Source organism: Oculina patagonica, chromosome 12 (genome assembly GCF_052425735.1).
Source record: "Oculina patagonica isolate OP01 chromosome 12, crgOcupat, whole genome shotgun sequence".
NCBI lineage: Eukaryota > Metazoa > Cnidaria > Anthozoa > Scleractinia > Oculinidae > Oculina > Oculina patagonica.
In genome coordinates this window covers 20378810-20399359 of record NC_135769.1, presented here as the reverse complement: position 1 = coordinate 20399359, position 20550 = coordinate 20378810, and the positions used below count along the sequence as shown (strand labels likewise).

The following is a 20550-nucleotide window of genomic DNA, read 5'->3' as shown; positions in this document are numbered from 1 at the left end:
TCGTGAAGTTAAGTCACTGGATATGACAAAACACGACTGAATTTAATATCCCTCAAATTATGATATTGTATGATACCGTAAAATTCCGGTTATAAGCCCTGGGCTTATACAACTTCGTAAGGAGTTTTGGGTGGGCTTATAAGCGGAGGGGCTTATATCTGGGAGGGCTTATAATGTACCATTCAAGTCGAAGGTTCAACATCTCCCCCCCCCCCCTGGGCAACACCCCGGGCATTTGAATTTTTGAAAAATTTGTGTTCAAATTTCTCCCTCCCCGGGCCAAAAAGCCGCTCAAATGCCCCACCATTAATCCATTTCAGGTCATTAAAAATGCCTTTATCCAAGAATTAATTCACGCGCCAAGTCTGCAGACAAGTCTAAAATACATCAAAAAGCCCTTGTTGCCCTTCGCTTTTTATTCAAGTTGTCACAATTTGGCAATCTTTTCTTTTAAAATCCTAATTTCGGCCTCCGGCATGATTTATCAACCCACGTTCACTCACTGGGACACGTAGCATGAAATCGAGGTTAGAGTTCAAATTCCCCACTCCATATGCGTTGTGATCAAATTGCCCACCCCCATGGATGGCAACGGTGTCAAATGCAAGGGGAATGTTGAACCTTCGATTTGACTGACACATAAGCGGAATAAAAAAATGTTTCAAAGTGAGCCACGGCAGTATTGATTAAAATATGTTTTTAAGTTAAAAAGTCATAATAAAGCAACATTTAGCCCTGTTTAGTACTGTCATCCAGTAGAGGTGGGCTTATATTCGGGGGGGTGGGGTGGGGGGGCTTACAACCGGAGGTTTTTTTTGTTTCCAGGTAGATGGGCCTATAACCAGGAGGGGGCTTATAAGCGGGGGGTGGGGGGGGGGGGCTTATAACCGGAATTTTACGGTATATGTTTTGGTTTGAAATAGGGACTATAATAAAAGAACTTCGAGCACTCTACATTATTACACCTCCACCAAGCTTCCGTATGTTACGGCAAGATAACATCAAGCCAAAGAAGCTCAAAGAGAAGCAACCATTAGGTAATGAAAAATTCAGTGCTTTATTCCACTTTTAGTGATACAAAAAGCACTTTGACTACTAGGTGCCCATTTCAATTGAATAATTCTATAAATTTGAGTACAAATTGAAAACCTAAGATTGAATTTGTCTGGTACTCTCTTCTTAATAATACAAAAAAAAACCCTCTTGATAATCTGAAAATATCAGCTCCCACTTCCAATTGAATAATTCTGTATATATTATGCGTACAAATGGGAAATCCTATTGTTGAATTATTGAAGTCAAAATACAATAAATTATTATACTAAAGGCTCAGAGCCCTAGCTCCATCAGCTGGACTTGTTACTACACATGTAGCCTTGTTTCCATACCCCTCCTAACAAACAAACAAAACAACAAAAAACAATAAACAATAATTATTATCCGGCATCACAGGCTGCAATGCATGGGAAGAGATATATTTAACAATTGGAAACTCTTAAGGATTGCAGTCCAAAACCTACAGTATTGTGCACTTTGAAGACAAAAATCAAGAAAATTCACCACTTAAAGAGCTACGCGCGCGCGACTGTTTTCTATCGGCGAATAGAAAACAGTGGGAGAACCAATCAGATTCGTGGATTTCCAATTGAACACGGTTAAGTTTCTACTAAAATTAGTTAGTAGAAACTCAACCATGTTCTATTGAAAATCTGCGAATATTAATAATTGGTTCTCCCACTGTTTTCTATTCGCTGATAGAAAACGATTGCGTCCTCGTTGCTCATTTAAAGATTAATTTTTCTTCAGTTTTGGCCTATAAGAACGTAAAATTGTAGATTTTTGGACTGCAGTCCTTTAAGAGTTTCTACAAAAACAATTAGACTACTCGCTCTTGTTTTCTATGAGCTATAGTCAACTTGGCTGCGCCTTGTTGACTATTTGCTCATAGAAAACTCTGACTCGTAGTCTAATTGTTAATTAGAAGAAGCGAGGAGGTAAATACCCACCACAAGCCACCAACACTGAGGTGAATAGTTGTTTTACTATATACTAAAACAGTGAGATAACACAATCTAAAATGATGTTTTTTGACTAGTTTTTTCCTGTCAACAATTACAGTTTTTACGCCTGAGTTGCTTGGAGGTGAATAGCAAAGGATATCCTGATAAGGGATATTGATTTAACTTTTTTTATTTATGTTAATAGTAAAAATAATAGTTTACTGTAATAATAATACATAATAATATTATTTTTACTGTTATTGTTATTATTATTATTATTATTATTATTATTATTATTTTTATAAATAGCTTCTATCCACTTCTGTTACTGCACAGTACAGGAATACCAACCTGAATGTGTTTAATAAGACTGTCAACTGATGACTGTTTGACCAGAGTCACAGTACACCCACCAAAGCCACCACCCGTCATACGAGAACCATACACTCCATCTACCTCCAAAGCCAGTTTAACCAGTAAATCAAGCTCTTCACAACTGACCTCATAATCATCTCTATAATAAAATAAAATAACAATTTAATCATTCTCTGAAAAAAATTACCCCAGTAAATATCAACTTAGCCTAGTTCAACTGTGCTTACATTGACTCAAAGTAAATAAGTTTGATAAAGGTCAAGGTCAACTTTGTTTCATGCCATTGTTGCCTGTATCTCAGAATGCATAATGCTATCAGCTTAAGGTCATTGCCCTGTATTGCATTGCGCATTCTTACTGCGCAGAATTTTATGTGTAATTGGCATGCGCGCATAAACAAAATGGTGGCTTTTTTCTATGCGGCTTAGTCCGCAAAAAAAAAAATGAATCGTCTCTTTCTCATTAACGCGTATGGGGACCTATTGATTTTTTCTCCGTTTTTGGATGTAGCGATCTGCTCTTAAATGAATATGGGGACCCCACTTTTTTATTTCAAAATTTAAGTCCCCTTAAGGTGATCAACAAGTAGGCAAAGTTTGGTTGAAAATCTATGTTCAGTTTTATTTCGGGGCAGTGACCTTAAGTAAACTTTATAGAAGTCTGTACATAATTCAGGACCTTGTGAAAGACTTCAACAGCATACCAGCAAACCATCTTTGAGGTGCTGTAGCAGTCCAAATGCTCTACCTAAGTCTGGGAGCAAATTGCAAAGTCATGTCCCAGACGAGTTCAAACACAGCGATCGAGGTGCTGTAGCAGTCCAAATGCTCTACCTAAGTCTGGGAGCAAATTGCAAAGTCATGTCCCAGACGAGTTCAAACACAGCGATCGAGGCCTGAAGGTTTTTCTGCAACTGCTCACTACACAACTACAGCAAATTCTCCTTCATTCTATCATTGGCAGTTTTTTTTTTTATTTTTTTTTATTGGCAGTTGACGTGCAGGATTTGTTTCAAATGTGCAATTATCAAGTGAAGTTTCAATGCAAAAAAGATTTGTCACGTTACCGTAGTGAGTTATGGCTTTCCACCATAAGCTTTCCAAATTTCTTGTAGTCTTCTTTTTCAATTGCTGCTGCTGCTTCAGTAGTTCTCTGGATTTCTCCAATCACATGCCGTGCTCGACGGAACACAACATCTTCAAGCTTTCCCTTGTTAGCTTTGAAGACAAAAAAAGCTGTTAAATTTTCAATAAACAAAATGCCTTGCTTTCAATTTCAAACTGAAAAATTGGTAATAATATGACTGCATGAGGTTATTTAGACAGTAGATGATCAGATATCCAACATTACTGAGGGGGGTAAAAAGGTTTACGCATCAATGAATTTGGCCTTAAAAAGTGCACTGATTATGGTTTTTTGCAATACATTGGCGGATTTGCGGAAAAAATACAGCAGATTGCAGAAAGGCTGAAAATTTTAGCCTGGATTCTGGCCACTTTACATCAGGCCTCGCTGATTGTGGATACCAACCCACACTCAGATCACTTTGGTCAGTATGAAGCAATTACATCTTCCATTGGCATAAAAAAAAAAAACCCCTTCCATCCGTGGCAGTGAAACTTCTCAACACAAAGTAACGTGGATTCGGATTTGAACAAAAATAAGGGTGGACTGATGGATTTGGCCAAAAAATATAGCATGGACCAGCAGATTTGTGTACGCCTATTCACCCGCCCCCCTAATAACTATTCAACAAAAAGACAGTGATTGTACATAAAGCAGTGAATTTGATTTTTGAAATTGTGAATTACACTGACAACTGACAACTGACAAAAATTAAGGTCTGCTTTAAAAAATTGGAGATCTGCAAAAAAAGGCATCAAAAACAAATTCTGTGGGTACCCATAGGGAGGCTAAATATTATGATTGACAGAAAATGCTTCAGTTATTCTTAGTTAGGTTTTTGAACTCCAGAGTTCACAGTTATTGCAAGGCGCAGTTGTAATAATTTTTTAGGATAGCATTACCAAGCATTGCTTCTGACCATGTGAGACTTCATATTTTTTCATACATGAAGTAAACATCACACAACCTTTTTTTTAGTTAAAAAAAAAGTTGACACAGAGAAGAATTGAACTGCCAGGACAACCATGAATGTTTGGGATAGAAATCCTAACCCAAAAGAAAAAAAAAAAAAAAAAAAAACTAAAGAATTGTCTATTATAAGGCCAGCTGCAAGCAATCTAACATGGTATAATACGTCATCAGCTGTTTCCACATGGTCTGAAGCAATGTTTCGAAGTGATTTCCAATTTTTTATCATACCTTCCAGTTCAGTCATAGTAGCTTCTCTAAGACTAGGCTTTCCCAGTGTTGCTGCTGCTGACTCACATTGTTTTCTCCTTGTTGGGTATTCACTTCCTGTCAATTCATGCCGCACATTGGAGTTGGTTACAAGAACAACTAGATCAGGGTTGGTCATTGGTACAAGTTTGGCCTCCATTGATCTGATGGGAGAATATTGCAGTTGATCATGATCAGTTCATCATCATGAATCATTACAGTTGAATCACTTCAAGAGTTCCACTTAAAAAGGGGGAATAACTTAAAAAAAAATTCCAGAGTGGTTTTTTTCAGCAATTATGCTGCAGGAAAAACTTTGAGGTATGAATTCAGTGTTAGTACCATAACCCAGTTTAAACTGACCTATTAAATTTGATGTTTGACTATAGGTAAGACTGATTTGTCAATGCTTTAGTTTATATCTGAAAATGATGCATGGAGAATTACAGGAGAAACGGTATGCAGGCTCCTGTAAGTAAAGGCAAGGTAACTTTTGGACTAGTGGCTCATTGGGCCAAAGTATCTCAGCTGGTTTCCGCAGCATAAACAACTACATGTAGTCCACCCCAGGGTTACCACCAGCATTACGTTCACCAGTTTATATGCCTGGGTGAAAAAAGGCACTTTTAGAGCTAAAAAACACAACAAAGTGACCTGAGCCTGGTATCTCAAGCCAGAATCCAGCACGCTTACCATTTAAGGCCTACCTGCAGTCAAGCAATAAAGCACTTCCTTTCTTGCCCATCACAGAAATAAACTGGTCCATTATTCCACAAGGCATATTTGCAAAGTCATGTTCAGCTTTCTGGCATGCCAGAGCCTTTGCTTTCAAATCTTTTTCTTCTCTTCCAGTTAACTGCTCAAGAAATGTGTACGTGGCCACTTCAAGAGATGCAGAGCTTGACAACCCTCCCCCCAGAGGAACCGAACTTGCAATCATGGCGTCAAAAGCAGGGATTTGTCCTGGAAAATTTGCAATAACACCTTTGACATAGTTGGCCCAACATGGCTTGCCAGGAACTAAGGGGCTGTCTGGTGTCGGTGCAGGGAACGTTATCATCAGTGGTTCGTCAGCACCTTTAGTATTGGTACCTAGCTGACACACAATGCCATCTGTCTTTCTACCAACTATTACTGTCACCAACTCTAGAGCCTTCATCAAAAGAAAAGCAATAAATTTATGGCTAGGATTCAAATTAAGTAACCCCCGCATGGTTTAGCTGTTCAACAAATACCTTGGTTGCATAACAACTAGTGTTAGTCCTGTTCAACCTGGCAAAGAATGTGAAGCTGTGTACCGGTAGTAACCAAAACCAGGGTTACTTTGTGTTCTTTTGTTCTTATTTTAATGTTCCATTCCCGGCCCACTCCATTGGGTTACTGGTTCTACGCCCCGCCCCCCTACCCCAGGACTTTTTAACTAAAAACGTATTTCAATCAACACTGATGTAGCTTGTTTTGAAACGTTTTCTTAGTCCACGTAATATAAGCCCCCTTCCCCCCAAAGGATATAAGCTCCTCCATTTATAAGTCCACCCAAAACCCCTTAGTTGTATAAGCCCAAATGAGCAGGATTTTAAGGTCTTCTAGAAAAAACAACACCCCTAAACTATAATTCTTGTTGGGGGGGGGGGGGGGAATTTGAGGACTCTGGTATATTCTTCCTCAGGGGTTATTTTCAACCAAAAACTCAATTTTTTTTACAAGAAAGGAAAGTAGGGAAATACGGGGGGGAGGGGGGGGCTAAAAAAAACCCCTTGGAATCCTTCTGGGGGGGATAAGGTGTTATTTTTTTAAAATAAAACATTGCGATTAAATATCCCCTTAAAGGAAGCAAATCTCAGCACGGTCCATGTTCAAGCTTATCTGGGGTGCTTTATTTTAGGCCAATATTTTCAGCCCATAGGACGTTTTACGGATACAGCATTTTGCCCCCTTCGCATCCTATAATGCTTATTAAAATGATTTATTCTTTTATTGTGATAGTTCTGCAATTGCCATAATAGAAGAAAAAATATATATTATAGGGTGCGAAGGGGGCAAAGTCAATATCCGTAAAACGGCCTATGTCACCCCATCCATCTCTGCCCATCCATATAATAATAACAAAATCACAAATAAACCGTTACATCATATTTTTCACAACCTTAGAATAAACAGTAAGAACAATTTTGTCATAGATACATCGATTACGAAGGCCTATAAACCTCTGGTCTGAAGAACCTAACCGTTTGATTAAATTTCTGATTGATTAAAATTCAATCAGAAGAAATAAGGGACCGGTCATTATTTATGTAGGGGGGGGAAAATATGGAGAACCCCCAGTGCTCCCCCTCCTTTCCCCCCCCCCCCCCCCTTCTTCATGTAAAACTCCTATCACTTATAAGCTTCTCTTCCAGCGCATTTGTGAGTTGTATAAAATCTTTAACTCCAACTTTGGAAAGTGGTAGTTTTATTTCAAAATCCTTTCCAGGGAACTTTTCTTTTGTCAAAAATTTCGCTTCGTGACATTTTAAAAAATTCAAAAAAACAGAAGGTCTGGTTTCTACTAATAATTTAGAACATGGAGTTTAGAGGAAGATGTAAATAAAATCACTAAAGTTGTATATAGTGGAGAAAAAAAAAAAATAGAAAAGCAAAAAGACAATTTAGCATCTACTGTTTCACTATGGTGTTTGCACTGTTCTATTTAACTGTTTTACCCACCTCAAACTCTCCCCCCTAAACTTCTTTATAAATTCCCCCCTCTTCCACTCACCTCCCCCCTTCTTTTTTTCCCTCCCCCCCTCTACATAAATATGACCGGTCCCTAATTTCAGTGCGTCTGACGTTGAACGCAAAATATTAAAATTGTTCGCTTCCTTACCATGGGAAAAACAAAACCATCGTTGTAATCTGTATGCTCCCCGATTAGATTTACTCTCCCTGGTGCACAAACTGCGAATGAGGGACTGGCTTTGAATTTTTCTTCAAAAGAAGTCTTGGCCTCCTGAAGAACAACATCCACTCCCTTAGCCGCCATTTTGGTCACATGACAGTCACATTCGTTCTCAGGTCGCTATCATGCGAGTTTCAACCGGGTGGGGGGTGGGGGGAGACTGGGTTTAGAACAAGCCGATAATCGATTCATGTCACAACGCGCTCTGATTGGTCAACTTCCCGTTTTGCATTACCTTATTATTATAGGAAATTAACGCTTCATGAAATTAACGCGAATTTCAAAAATTCGCGTTATTTTTTGTTAACGTTAATTTCCGCTCCGTTAATTAAGTGGAGTTTCCATTATTTTGCCCAATTTCTCGACCTAGGAAGAAGCATTATTTCATCAGGGTGGACGCTAGCCTGAATTTCAGACATCCCTGTCTGGTCGCCTATGTCTGAAATTCAGGCTAGGTGGACGCTCGAAGCGGTCAGATTCCTTTGCTTAACCCATATGTTTGGGCATAGGCGGACCACCCTATGTGTTCGTGGTTAATAATTGTTGACATAAGGTCATGTTGAAACTCCAATGGCGCATATAGAAGATATACAATATAGAGAAACATTACGTCGGCTTCGATTTACTACAAAATATAAAGTTTACTCTAAATGATTCAATAAAAGTTAAGATGAAATGTTGAATGATAACTTTTATTGAATCATTTAGAGTAAACTTTATATTTTGTAGTAAATCGAAGCCGACGTAATGTTTACAATTATTAACCACGAACACATAGGGTGGTCCGCCTGTGGTTTGGGTATAGTACAGTGGAACCCCGATATAACGATCTTCTATATAACGATACTCCCGATATAACGATGAATATGTTATGTCCCGGCAATAGTAAAATGTATGGGACGGAACCCCGATATAACGATTCCTCGATATAACGATATAATTTTACTGTCCCCTTGGCATATCGTTATATCGGGGTTCCACTGTATCGCCAATATTGTTTCCGTCTCGGATTATACGCCGGGTGTTTAAACAAACTTGTTCCTGTTGTCTCAACAAGTGTTTTTCTTTGTGTACGTCGCATTATTTTTCTTCCTTTTGAAATGTTAACCTCCTATTCGCGTTAATTTCCTTTATTGGGAAATAATTTTTCCTTCGATACGCGTTAATTTCAAATTGAGGAAGGTTATGTAACCAATCCAATGACGTAACGTGTATTTATTTTATTTATTAAAAAAGAAATAGAATGAGCTGCCTTGTGCTTACATGGGCTGATAATAATAACGCAAACGCCTCGGTGAGTTTCGGACTGCCTTAAAAGTACTCAGTGTAAACCCTAGCAGATGAAACAAGACTTATGGCAAGGTTGGCACTAGCCTCCCACGCAGTCGTTCTTAGGGGCCATCGTGTTTCACTAGTGGGGAGGAGTGAAACACGATCGCCCCTAAGAACGACTGCGTGGGAGGCTAGGTTGGCACTACCGTACATGATCTCTCAAATTCTCCCAAACGCCTTCTTGTGTTTGCGTTAGTCAATGTAAACACGCGCGCCATTTTAGACAGAGGAGGCAAGGGAAGCTAGCTATTCGTGAACAGAAATACGGTCAAATACTGTATTCTTAGTCTCAAAAGTCGCGATAAAGTTCTTGTAGATATCTTACACTGATCAAAACTGGGGCACAATTGTCTGTAAGTTTTCTCACGGTGTGTGATCTGGCGTCTGACAAGTAACCAGCTGGTGTGATCTCCTTTTCTGAATCTCATTTTCTTTTATCCTGTGAATTTTCTTACAGGCATAAACTAGCACAAGACATGAAAATTGATGACGTTATTCTGCAAGATATGATCAGTTATAATCGTTTTATTGATTATCTAATTAGAGCATTACAAAAATTTACTGGAGATATTAAGCCAACTACAGTGGCATAATTATCTATTTTTCCCAGTCCCAAACACACGGTTGTAATCGGAGTCAGTGCGAGGGGGCAAACAGGAGTCACAGCTGCCTATTAAATACGATGCTAGCACCGCGCCAGCAAACACAGGCTACAAGAGTTGTGGGACGACAGTACTTACTCTCATCTACTATTACTGTAAATGATAGTACGTGAGAGTCAGCATCATGTCTGTTACACGAGCGAAAATTCTTCGGCTCTCATCAAAATTTGAGCATGTTCAAAATTTATTAGCCTGTGTAGAGCCGCCCCCTCCCCTCCCCTTTCCCGACTTGTCTTGAGGGGAGGGGGGAGGGGGCAGCTGTACACAGGTTTAATTTGATGAGAGCTCATGAGGACTTGCGCACAAATGAGGGTGAAAATTTGGGATCTTGTCAATTCTTTTCATCTTCAACCCAGACTACAATGTTCTACAAAATACTCATAGACTGTTAATAAAGTGCTGTGCAGCACATTGTTTTTTTTTCTTTTAAAGTGCTTAAATGTGTAATTTTACGAAACGTTTCGGGAATGACCCCTTCTTCAGTTGCAAAAAGCTTGAGCAGGGTTTGGAACGTTACCCACCACGCCCACCACATCACCCACCCTGTGAACCACAACATAGTTACCTACCATCAGTCACCCACACCTCCACCTCACCTCCATCCACCCACATCCCCCACCACCCTCCCCCCCCGCCCCCCCCCCGCTCACCCCGCCTCTCCCGCGAACCACTCCCACTGGATCACCGCCGGCCCCAGCCACTCTCACCCAGGGCATCCTCTCTCTGACATCTCTCTTGTATTGCCAACAAACTTTTAGGTCCTGGCTTCTGGGTAATCCAAGATGGCGGCGGCTTGCAGGAGGCGGAGTCTCGCCCAGAAAGAAAGAAATCTTAAAAGTTAGATTGCTTCTAGGATCTTTTTCCTTCCTTCCGGTGGGGCGCGCCTCCGTTCCCCTCCCCGTCCCGCGGCCTTTTCTCTTCTTCCTTTCCCTCTCGCGCCCCCGGCCCGGCCCGTCCGCCTCTCTCCTCGCCCGCCCGTCTGTCGCGGGTCGGGGGCTGGTCGGGGCGGGGGGCCCGGTCGTCCGCCGTCGGCGCGGGCCCCTACGAGCCGGCGCCCCCGGCGCCGGCCGGGCGCGGCGGGGGGGCGGCGCGCGGGCGGGCGTCGGGGGGGGCGCGGCGGGCCGGGCCTCCGCGCGTGGGGCACGGTCCACTGCCTGGGTCCCCGCTCTCCTTCCCGCGGACGGTCCCCGGGACTCCCGACGACTCCCGACGCCCGTCACGGCCACGTGCCGCGAGCTTGGGCGCAGTAGTACGGTACCACTCGGGCGATCCTCTCTCGTAGCCTCGTCCGCGAACTGTTCCGGGTGCGTCCGGTGCACGGTGGTGGTTCCGGTGCATGTGGTGGTTCATCCCATGGTGGGTACACTGCGTGGTGGTTCACCCATGGTGGATGAACGTTCCAAATCTATATGAAAAGCTTTGCGACTGATAATGGGGTCATTCCCGAAACGTTTCGCAAAACTTTAAAAGATAGAGAAAAAAAAAGACTTTTATAGTACTTGTTACCACTATGATTAGATCTTAATGAAGCTATGCCACGAAAGGTGCATCGTGAAAAAACTTGGCTATTTTTGTTGTTGTTGTTTTGTTTGCGTGTCAAGAAGCTTTCCGGAAAAAAGGGGTCTACATCTGTTTTCGAGATTTCTACGACACGATAGAACAGTTTTCAATCGAGTATCATTACATGTAAACCAAAACCAAAGTAATCAATCTGGCCATTCACAAAGGACACACGCATCCGTGTCCAAAAAACCAAAAGCCAACACAACGTGTTTTTTTGGGCATACAGTCAGCCTTCTCTAAGACGGATCGGACACCGTCAGGACCAGCTCCAACTGTCCGTGTTAGAAAGGTGTCCGTCTAACAGCGAGTTAAAGTTACAGTAAAATGACTGAAAACAGCAGGGACGGTTAAGAGAGAGTTTACTGTTGTAATGCAAAACCATAGTTAAAAGAGGGAAATGGTTATGAAGCCCGACAAAGTTCTTTTATATAGGTTTTTGTTCGCTATTTTGGGGGTTGACCCTGCACAAAACCTGACAAAATACAATAGGTGGTTACGTGTGTTCATGCAACTAAACAATGAAAACATTACGATTACGTAATTCAAGCACAGTGTATGAGCGCAAAACAAAAGATGTGCACTCTCGTGGACCTTCCAACCTAAATCTTGGCCTCTTTGTTTGCTCCTTTGATAATGGCCGGGCTTCTTAACTATTTCCCTCTATTAATCTAAGGCAACACCATTTAGCAATGGAAAACCAAAGCTCAATAAAACCGCCCTATAGAGCAATATACATGTAACCTCCTGCAAGTCCTGCAAGGTGACACCTCCCAAAATAAGAAGTTGTTTTTACCTAATGGTGCCATTTGTTTGATAAACTTCGACGGCCTATCAGGCGTGTTTGATTGAGCCATAATACCCATGGCATGACCAAACCAGCCTGATATGCCGCCATACTGCCATAGTCTACCAAAAAAGGGTATTTACAGAAACCAAATTTGGCCAAAAATCCAGTGATATCAGGTCAGTGCCAGGACAGTGCACAAGACTTCAGAATCGTTGATTTAGAATCTGGGTAAAGTAAGGTTCCTAAGGTGTTCCTTTTTTATGGGTTTACCTTGGAGTAAGAACCTGTGAAAACTTTCTTTGTTTTGGAGCTTTTTTCCTGCTCTATATTGTTTCGAGGTTCTTTGTTGTCTTAGTCGTCCTTTGTGTTACGTCACTAGTGAGTTTCACAGGTTATTACACCGAGAATGAGCCCTTATTTTAGTTGTTATACAAAATTTATACATGTAACTTCCTCCGACAGGCAATTAGCCTGCGAGCAGGCTCTCTATTCGGGGGCAACGTGAATATATTATTATTGAACTCCTCGAGCGCCGAAGGCGGATGCTCGCAGGCTAACAGGCAATAAAGAGGAAAACCGAAACTCTGGTGCAGACATTCCAGTTTTTCTTCTTCTAAGATTAAATAGTTCCGAACATATAAACTTCTTAACAGAGTCACTGTATAAAAAGATTTCATCTTCGTTATAATCCAATGACTTCTGATCTGGACTTGGGACACTGAAAAAAAAAACCAACACATTCCAATAGATTAGCCTTTTAGTCAGCATTTTTTTCAGCTTGATTCTTCCCTGGAAAACTGATGGCTTATAACAGATGATGATACGTGCTGGCTCAAAGAAAATGAATGTTATTCCCTTTTGCACAAAAAAAAACACTTTGCCAAAATCAAATCAAGAGAAGACTTGGCAGCAACAACAGGGTTCATACCCTTTTTAATAAATAATTTTCCAGGGTTTTTCCAGGACGCAGATTGATTTTTCCAGGACTCCAAAATTCACATTATCCTGATCACTCTTAAGATCTCAATATTATTTCTCTTTACTGTCTGTCATAAATTTCATATAATGAATTAATGTTAGTTCTAGGAATCAAGCGTTACTTGAGTTTAACAGAAATACTGGTAAGTGATTTTCAGAACTTCAGTTTTCAGGACCGGTAGTCTTTTTTCGGGACTTTCCAGTCTTGGAAAGTGCCACAATAAAATTCAAGGATTTTCCAGGTTATCCAGGACCTATGCGAACCCTGAATTTAAATAAGCGAACCCTTAGTTTAAATATTACCGTAAGCTTCATGTTTGCATATATTATATGACTTATACAATGATTATTTTACAATGAAAAGACACCTGCTTTCAGTGTTACGTACATAGCTATCTTCCCACATCCATCTTTCAATATCGTCTTTCGATGTACTGTTGAAATGAGCCAATCAAAACGGATGCATAACAATGTTGGTTTCATGCAAATGAGCCCACAAGTTCAGAAGGTCATGCTAGTGGGCTGTGATCCATCTTGTTTGTTTAGCATGTTGAAAGATTGATGTCGATAGAAAGCCGCTATGCACGCAACACTGAAAGCGGGTGTAAATTAACAGCAATTTTAAAGAAATTTCGCTCAAACTTACCTTGTTTGCATAATGTCCTTTGTCACCACACTATAAAACAAAATAGAAAAACAATTGATCAGAAATTGTGTACATGTACTGCATATCAGGGTCAGGACAGTCTTCTGAACTTCGGTAATTTCTTGACATTCTCTGTCTTTGTTATTCTTTGAACACACGATTTTGGAGTTAGAATCCAAGATGGCGGAACATGCCTGACGAGGCTAAGATTTCAGCAAAATTTATAGCAGTGATACAGAGATATACAAATATCTTTTTAATATTTTTACTCCAAAATTGTGCGTTCAAAGAATAACAAAGACAGAGAATGTCTAGAAATTACAGAAGTTTATCTAATTCTTTTATCGCTTCGACGAAAGAACTTTCTGAAACAGTCTTCTGGTTAATTTAATTAAATGTAACTAAAAAAATATTTTTAACTTGGAAATCGCTCGCACTTAACACACACATGTCAACGGCGGATCTAGGGGAGGGGCCCAGGGGCTTGAGCCTCCACCTTATTTTTAGGTCAAATAGGTGCCCTGCCTGAGAAAAATTATTTTCGAGAGCCCCCCCCCCCCCAAAACTCAAGTGGAACCACAAGCCACACTGCAAAGTTTTGGACATTTTTATGGCATTGTTTCTATTGTCTGTAAGAGTGTAGACCATGGAAAAATGTGGTAGAATGCTTCTTATGATAACACCAAGAATTTAGTGGTGAATTCAAAGGAACATTGATCAGTACAAAATGGTGTGTGCATATGATAGTTTGTAAGATCACTTTCACTTATTCTCTGCTTACAGCTGACAAATTTGTCAGGTACATTTCTTCCCAAAATTAATACAAGTACGGTATGTAGCAACTGTACTCCACAACACTATGGTTTCCATTTATTGGAAAAGTTTTCCAAGGTTCTCTGAAAGTTGGTTTGTGTTGCATTACAGGTTTTAATGGTCTATAATCTCATTGACCATAGCTCTTGAACAATGAAGTGCGGGAATACTCTCAGTTATAATCCATCAAAATTTTTTTGCCCGCAATTGGTATAAGCAAGTCATGTGATGCAGCCAAAACTGGGGAATATCAGATGATATCCCCCAAGCGATATTTTCCAGTTTTCAAACTTTTCAATTTACATTCGCATGTTAAGTTTTCATCTCAAATAAATTGTACAATTGAATAGATTTGAAAATTCTCAACAGACTAGCAACATTTTTGAACGTCAACAGAATTGCTATGATGTATAAAAGCTTTGAGAAAAAGTCTCCCAAAATGGGCAGCCTGGCATAAAAATATTTGAAGGATGATAAACACAATAGCCTCTATTTGTCCTAGGACATTATCTGTTTCTCGAAGACCACAGTTTTCCTCAAACTTTACTCTAAGGGCCTGATTACATGAGCCGGGCTGGCTCAGTTTGCCGAGATGACTTTCAGCCCGGTATTAAAAGAGAAATTTAATGCTGGACTGTTTAGCCGCGCTGGCCTGGTGAACGCGATTACATGGAAAATTTTCAGCCCGGCTAGCCGAGATCCCGGCATCATGATACCGGGATCTCGGCAAACCGGGCTGGCTCGGTTGTCATGTAATCGCGAAGTTGATTTTTGTTGCATTTAACAGACGTGCCGAGATCTCGGCTAACCGGGCCAACCCGGCTCATGTAATCAGGCCCTAAGAAAACTGTTCCCTTCTCAGAACAGGTAATGTCCACAGACAAATATCAAAGCATATTTTCACACCAAATGGAGGATTTTGTTTGTTTCTTGTTAAAATAACAATTTCTCATGTACTGACCTTGTAGCATGTTACTGTTTCTAGAGGCCGCCTCATCATTGGTCTGTCATTTTCTGTATGTACATGCATGGTAACTGGTACAATGTTTATATTCGACTGATTGCCAAAATTCTGTTAAAAAAGAAAAAAATAACACGGGACTGCTCACACCACTACAACAGTTTCTGATCTAACTGCTCATGTAATTGCAAGAGTGTTCTTCAAACACTGACTGCTCAATCACATGGTGCGTTAATCTGTTTAACATACCATATTAACTCGAATAAGCGCCTCAAGTGCTGCGCTATTCAAAGGCGGGGCTTTTTTTGAGGGCGGTGCTTCTTTAAAATTTAGATGCCACAAAGAATCTTATAATTACAGTAATTGAAAATAGCATATTTTGACAGTCAGTCTGTGTCTCTTGCTGAAGAGAGTAGCTCTAGCTGTCCTGGCAACATTTTACAGAACTATGTATTGTAAGAATGTTGGTTAGAAAAACAAATTGGAGAGCAGTAATATAATCACTTTGAACTGCAAAATGTCGCTTTTGATGGAAATACATGTAAATGTCCAAGTTTGTTTTTTACTTTGTTAGTTGCTTTGAAGTGCTGTTTTTATTTACATGTAAAAGGAATTCCTTGAATAAATGCTGCATCGGTACTGCGGCACTTATTCGGGGGTGCCCCTTATTAACTTTTTTGTTCCAAATGCGGGGCTTAGGTATTCGAGTAAATATGGTAATAAGATTACTTTAGTTCATTTAAGTTAAGTTAAGTTAAATACATGTACATTTGATGAGAAATTTCTTAGATATTGATTTTGCAATAAAAATTGATGCGAGTGTTCAAAATTCGCACTTGAAAATGACCTTGGAAAGGTCAAAACGCCATGACTTCTTAGCATGTTTATTATGCAGTTAACAAACAATGCTCTTCCATCCATGCAAAATTATTTGTTTAGATCAGTTTTTAAATTTCTTTTATTGTTTCTATAGTCAGTAAGTCTAACCTTAAAGTTTTCTTTGTGTGGATTGGATGGGCAGCTTGAAGCTTTGTGACCAGGCTGACTGCAGTAATGACACACAATGTTCATGGCTTTCTTTTCAGCTCCCTCATCCTTCACAGGAAGCTCAAATCTAGGACTTAATGGTTATGGGTAAAACAAAACAAAATTATAATAAAGTAATGAATGAGCCAGCCCTCTTGTCCTTGACAAGTGATGGTACAGTGTGAATGTTTTTTTGATGCATGAGCGTCGGAAAATCATGTAAGGCATCAGAAAATAAGGTTTCCTTGACTTTACTGGTCCAAATGTTTGCCAAGAAACCACTTATTAAAATAAATAATTATATTTGCTGATGAATCAACAAAGTTTGATGAGGAATATCAGTAAAACTGGTTTTCACACCAACTGGTGCAACAAATGACTGTACAGAATGTTGAATACTGTACTATTAGAAAGAAGCTGATGTCAAATGGCATAGAATTGTGTGGTGCCAGGTAATATCTACACCCACCAGGGGAGGGGGAGGGGGAATGGATTCAGAAGAAAAGTTGATTAAAGGAAAGTATGAGGCTAAACTGAAAATTTCTAAGGGGGTGGGAGGATTCAAACCGAAAACCTTGGATATTTTGTGGTTCATAGGTTGAATGAAATATGATTAGAAAATTCCTGACTTCTGATCAATACATCTACAGAAACACAGAAAGTTCTACATGTAGCTCGAGCTGTTGGCACATTGATTGTGTAAGCATAGAGAATTTACATTTTCACAATCACAATAAACTGGAGATCTTATTGTAAAAGAAAGAGAAAACCTTTTTTTTTTCATTTTCCATTGTGTTATACATGTACAGTAGAAACAATACATTATTATGAAAATTATTTTGGAAGAACTTGAAAAGATGTGGAAACATTTGCCTACTGCTCCTGTTATCACAGCATTTCTAATTCTTCCAAAATTCCAATCATGTATCTACAACTTGACTGGAACATGGAAAATGTAAATCTAGTAATTAATTTTGTCAGCATGGTGTCAAAAGGTTGCAGCATTTGTTGACCTGCAACAATGTTTATGATGTTAAGGGGCGTACATGTATTGTAGGCTTTAGTATATTACCTAATGCAGATGATATCAAAAGAAATAATTAAAAGCAAATGACTGACAAAATAATAACACTTGTAATATGTAAACACATAAGTGCTACTTACTGCATATGTTTACATTTGGGACCCTCAGGACAGAACCCACACATGTAATTGAGGCAAATAACCCTCCTAACATGTCGATGTCTGCAGCTTGGACCTGAAGAAAGGATAAAACAAAATACTGGTACTATTACATGCACACCAACCCTCCAGGGTTATTTGGAAGTCCCTGGGTAGACAGTGAATCGCTTGGACTACCAGACAAGTTGTAAAATCTCCAGGATACAGAGGAAAATTATTAAAGTACATGTACAGCTCAGAGCAGGACTAGTTGTAACTGAAGTCTGGCTTCTGCTCCTGTGTCACTACTAAGGCCCCGTTTACATAGGTATGGACAAATTTTTGCACAGACAAAAACTTGCACAGTTGCACCTCATATTTCCATGGGACAGGCGGAACTGGACAAATTTTTGAACCGCTAAGTGTGCAAGTTTGGGACCTGACAAAAGCAGGTCAACTTTTTGACCAGCACCATTCTATATTTTGTACTGACTCGTGTAAACACCCGAACCATGACTTTTTGCTCAGATAGCATGAAAAACATCTGGAATCTAGTAAGTTATGGTTTGCCTAGTTGCTTAGCAAAAATGAATCATCTTGATACATTTTGTTAATTTTAAAAAAAAAAAAAAAAAAGAAAGCAGATTGAAGATACGAGGAGATGAGCAGCAGCAGCATGCATCGCTATTTCAGCCAGATTAGTTGGGCTTTTGCAGTACACGTTGCTGCAAATGGCTATTGTTCCCGATCTTCATCGATCAAGGCAATACAGGTCTGAATTTCTTAGTGAGCATGCTTTCATAACAACCAACCGAGGAGTCTATAACTACATGTAGCAACAAATTAATTTATTCATCAGACCATGTTAAGTTTTTGTTTGCCACCATGTTTAAATTGCCACGTGCTGCATCAGCTGCAACATGATTGGCTTGAAACATTAGCAATAACCAATCACAACAGAGACATAAAAGACCATTCAAATGCTATGACTGGTCTAAAATTTGCATGAGTCCGTGTACACACCACTGCAATATGTAACAGAATTTACACGGATCCATGTACATGTAAACAGGTGGTGCAGGAACAAAATTCGCCCTAACAGGGGCCTTAACCGACATTTCATGAAAAGGTAGATTATGTAAGGAAAACTACATGTACGTACTGTAGTTGTGCGCAAAAATGATGCATTTACCAAAGCGAAACACAGCATACAAAACTCTCACACAAAAAAACAACAACAAAAACAGATGACTTAGTAAGCTGTTTTGTTTTGCTGCACATGCAATTAAGATTAAAATGGCTTCACAAAAGTTCAAGATGATTACCAGGTAATTTATTAATGTAAATTGGCCTACCATGTTTGCAGAATCCTCTATCATACCAAGGGCAGTCCTTTATCTTTGACTCTGGATCAATGTGGAGATATTGGCATTCCTTGTTGCTGCATTCCCCTAACATAAGCAAAATGATAAAATAATGGTGGTTTCCAAAAACCTCCAGGCATCAAAGTGTTAGCAAAAAGGTGTAGTAATTAATGATGATTTTGCCAATACAATGAAATCTTTGACTTGGTTACAAGTCAATGAGTTGTCAATGCAAACATAAAGTACTGAAGAACACTCAAGATTTTTACAGTGCAGTTACAGACAGCCATTTGTTTTGTCAAACAAATCATGTCACATTGTAACAGTATCCTATCGACAAAAAAACTGGTATTAGCATTCCCTTACAGTAACCAAGATTACCAGTGCTTTAATTAGTAAACAAAACATTTGTTGCGGACTTAAAGTTATTTTGATTATACCTCAACAACAATAAAGCAAACTTACCAAACTTTGAATAAAAATAACATTCAGGCATCTTTGTCATGTCGTACTCGTGAAGGAACTCGCACTGGTCACCTTTCTTGCACAGCCCCCTCAGCCAGTGTTTACACACCACTGTCTTCTCGCCCTTGGTGTGTCTAAAAGGACAGACTGGTCCTCTGTTGCACATGTTCCTCATAAAAAATTCACACACGGCTGCTCCAGACTCTGTAAAACAAGGCAGCAACAAGAGAAAAACACACCACAGAACATAAACTGTCATTTAAATCCACAAAGTTTCTAGTTTTAAATTTTCTGAAAACAAACCTTAAAAGAGCCCTTGTCAGGGGTGGCTAATGGTCATTTAATATAACCATCAATCAAATTTTATGGGTTTTGCTGTCCCATTTTTCCCCAACACAGTCTTGGGGGCTTTTATTTCTTTTGCAAGGCTATGAAAGTCTTGGGATTGCTGAAAATATACTAGTCTTGCAGTCTTGAAGTAACCTAATGTTTGAGTTTATATAGTCCATTCCAGACCTGTACCATTCTTCTGGTTTAGCCAACAGATCCCTGGTTTTTGACAAGTTCTCTCAGTCCCTGGGTGATTACAGAATACAGGCCCATTTTGGTTTACCTCATTTACATGTGTAGGAACTCGTTGTAGATGAAGGCATATCGGCACAGCATATCAAATAAATTCTATTCTTTATCAGTGAGATGGAAATAAGTGACCCAATATTTTGTAGTTAAGCCCAAAATCAAATATTCTTTGAAATGTGTGCATTGTAATTAATTTTTGGTCATGAAAGAAGTAATCAGACATTAGCAAATTATATACAAAACAGCAAGGAGCATAAGAAAAAAGGCCGCGTCTGAATGGTACTGTCCATCCCTGGAAAAGGAAGAGGTTGTACTCCAACTTGATTGTAAAGTTGAGCCTCTATCTCGAACTTCAGATCCGCCACGCTTGCTACGATTTCCTCCATTTTGACACAGCACAACAGTAGTACAGTCAAGTCCTTCAGGGAACACCTTAATTCAGTATTAACGCCGTTCTTCTACGAAAAATCGGTACAAAACTGCCACATGGCTATCTTGTCAAACATGGCGGACAAAACATGAAGGCCAGGCTGCTTAGCTACAAATGCACGCTGACC

General features: G+C 39.7%; 2 protein-coding genes across 2 annotated transcripts; both read right to left on the bottom strand.

Annotated features, from left to right (window-relative positions):
- Positions 1-1038: 1038 nt before the first annotated feature.
- Positions 1039-7746, bottom strand: LOC144632013 (galactokinase-like). The gene is made up of 6 exons (XM_078490597.1): positions 7585-7746; positions 5426-5871; positions 4701-4882; positions 3442-3592; positions 2352-2514; positions 1039-1393 (listed from the first exon to the last, which is right to left on the bottom strand). Exons 1-6 carry the CDS (start codon positions 7738-7740, stop codon positions 1322-1324), a joined length of 1170 nt encoding a protein of 389 aa, XP_078346723.1. The 5' UTR covers positions 7741-7746; the 3' UTR covers positions 1039-1321.
- A 3809-nt stretch (positions 7747-11555) lies between these two features.
- On the bottom strand, positions 11556-20522 carry LOC144633983 (cleavage and polyadenylation specificity factor subunit 4-like). Its single transcript, XM_078492918.1, has 8 exons — positions 20277-20522; positions 19415-19618; positions 18941-19036; positions 17589-17682; positions 16386-16518; positions 15399-15509; positions 13625-13654; positions 11556-12718 (listed from the first exon to the last, which is right to left on the bottom strand). Exons 1-8 carry the CDS (start codon positions 20377-20379, stop codon positions 12683-12685), a joined length of 807 nt encoding a protein of 268 aa, XP_078349044.1. The 5' UTR covers positions 20380-20522; the 3' UTR covers positions 11556-12682.
- Positions 20523-20550: the final 28 nt, after the last annotated feature.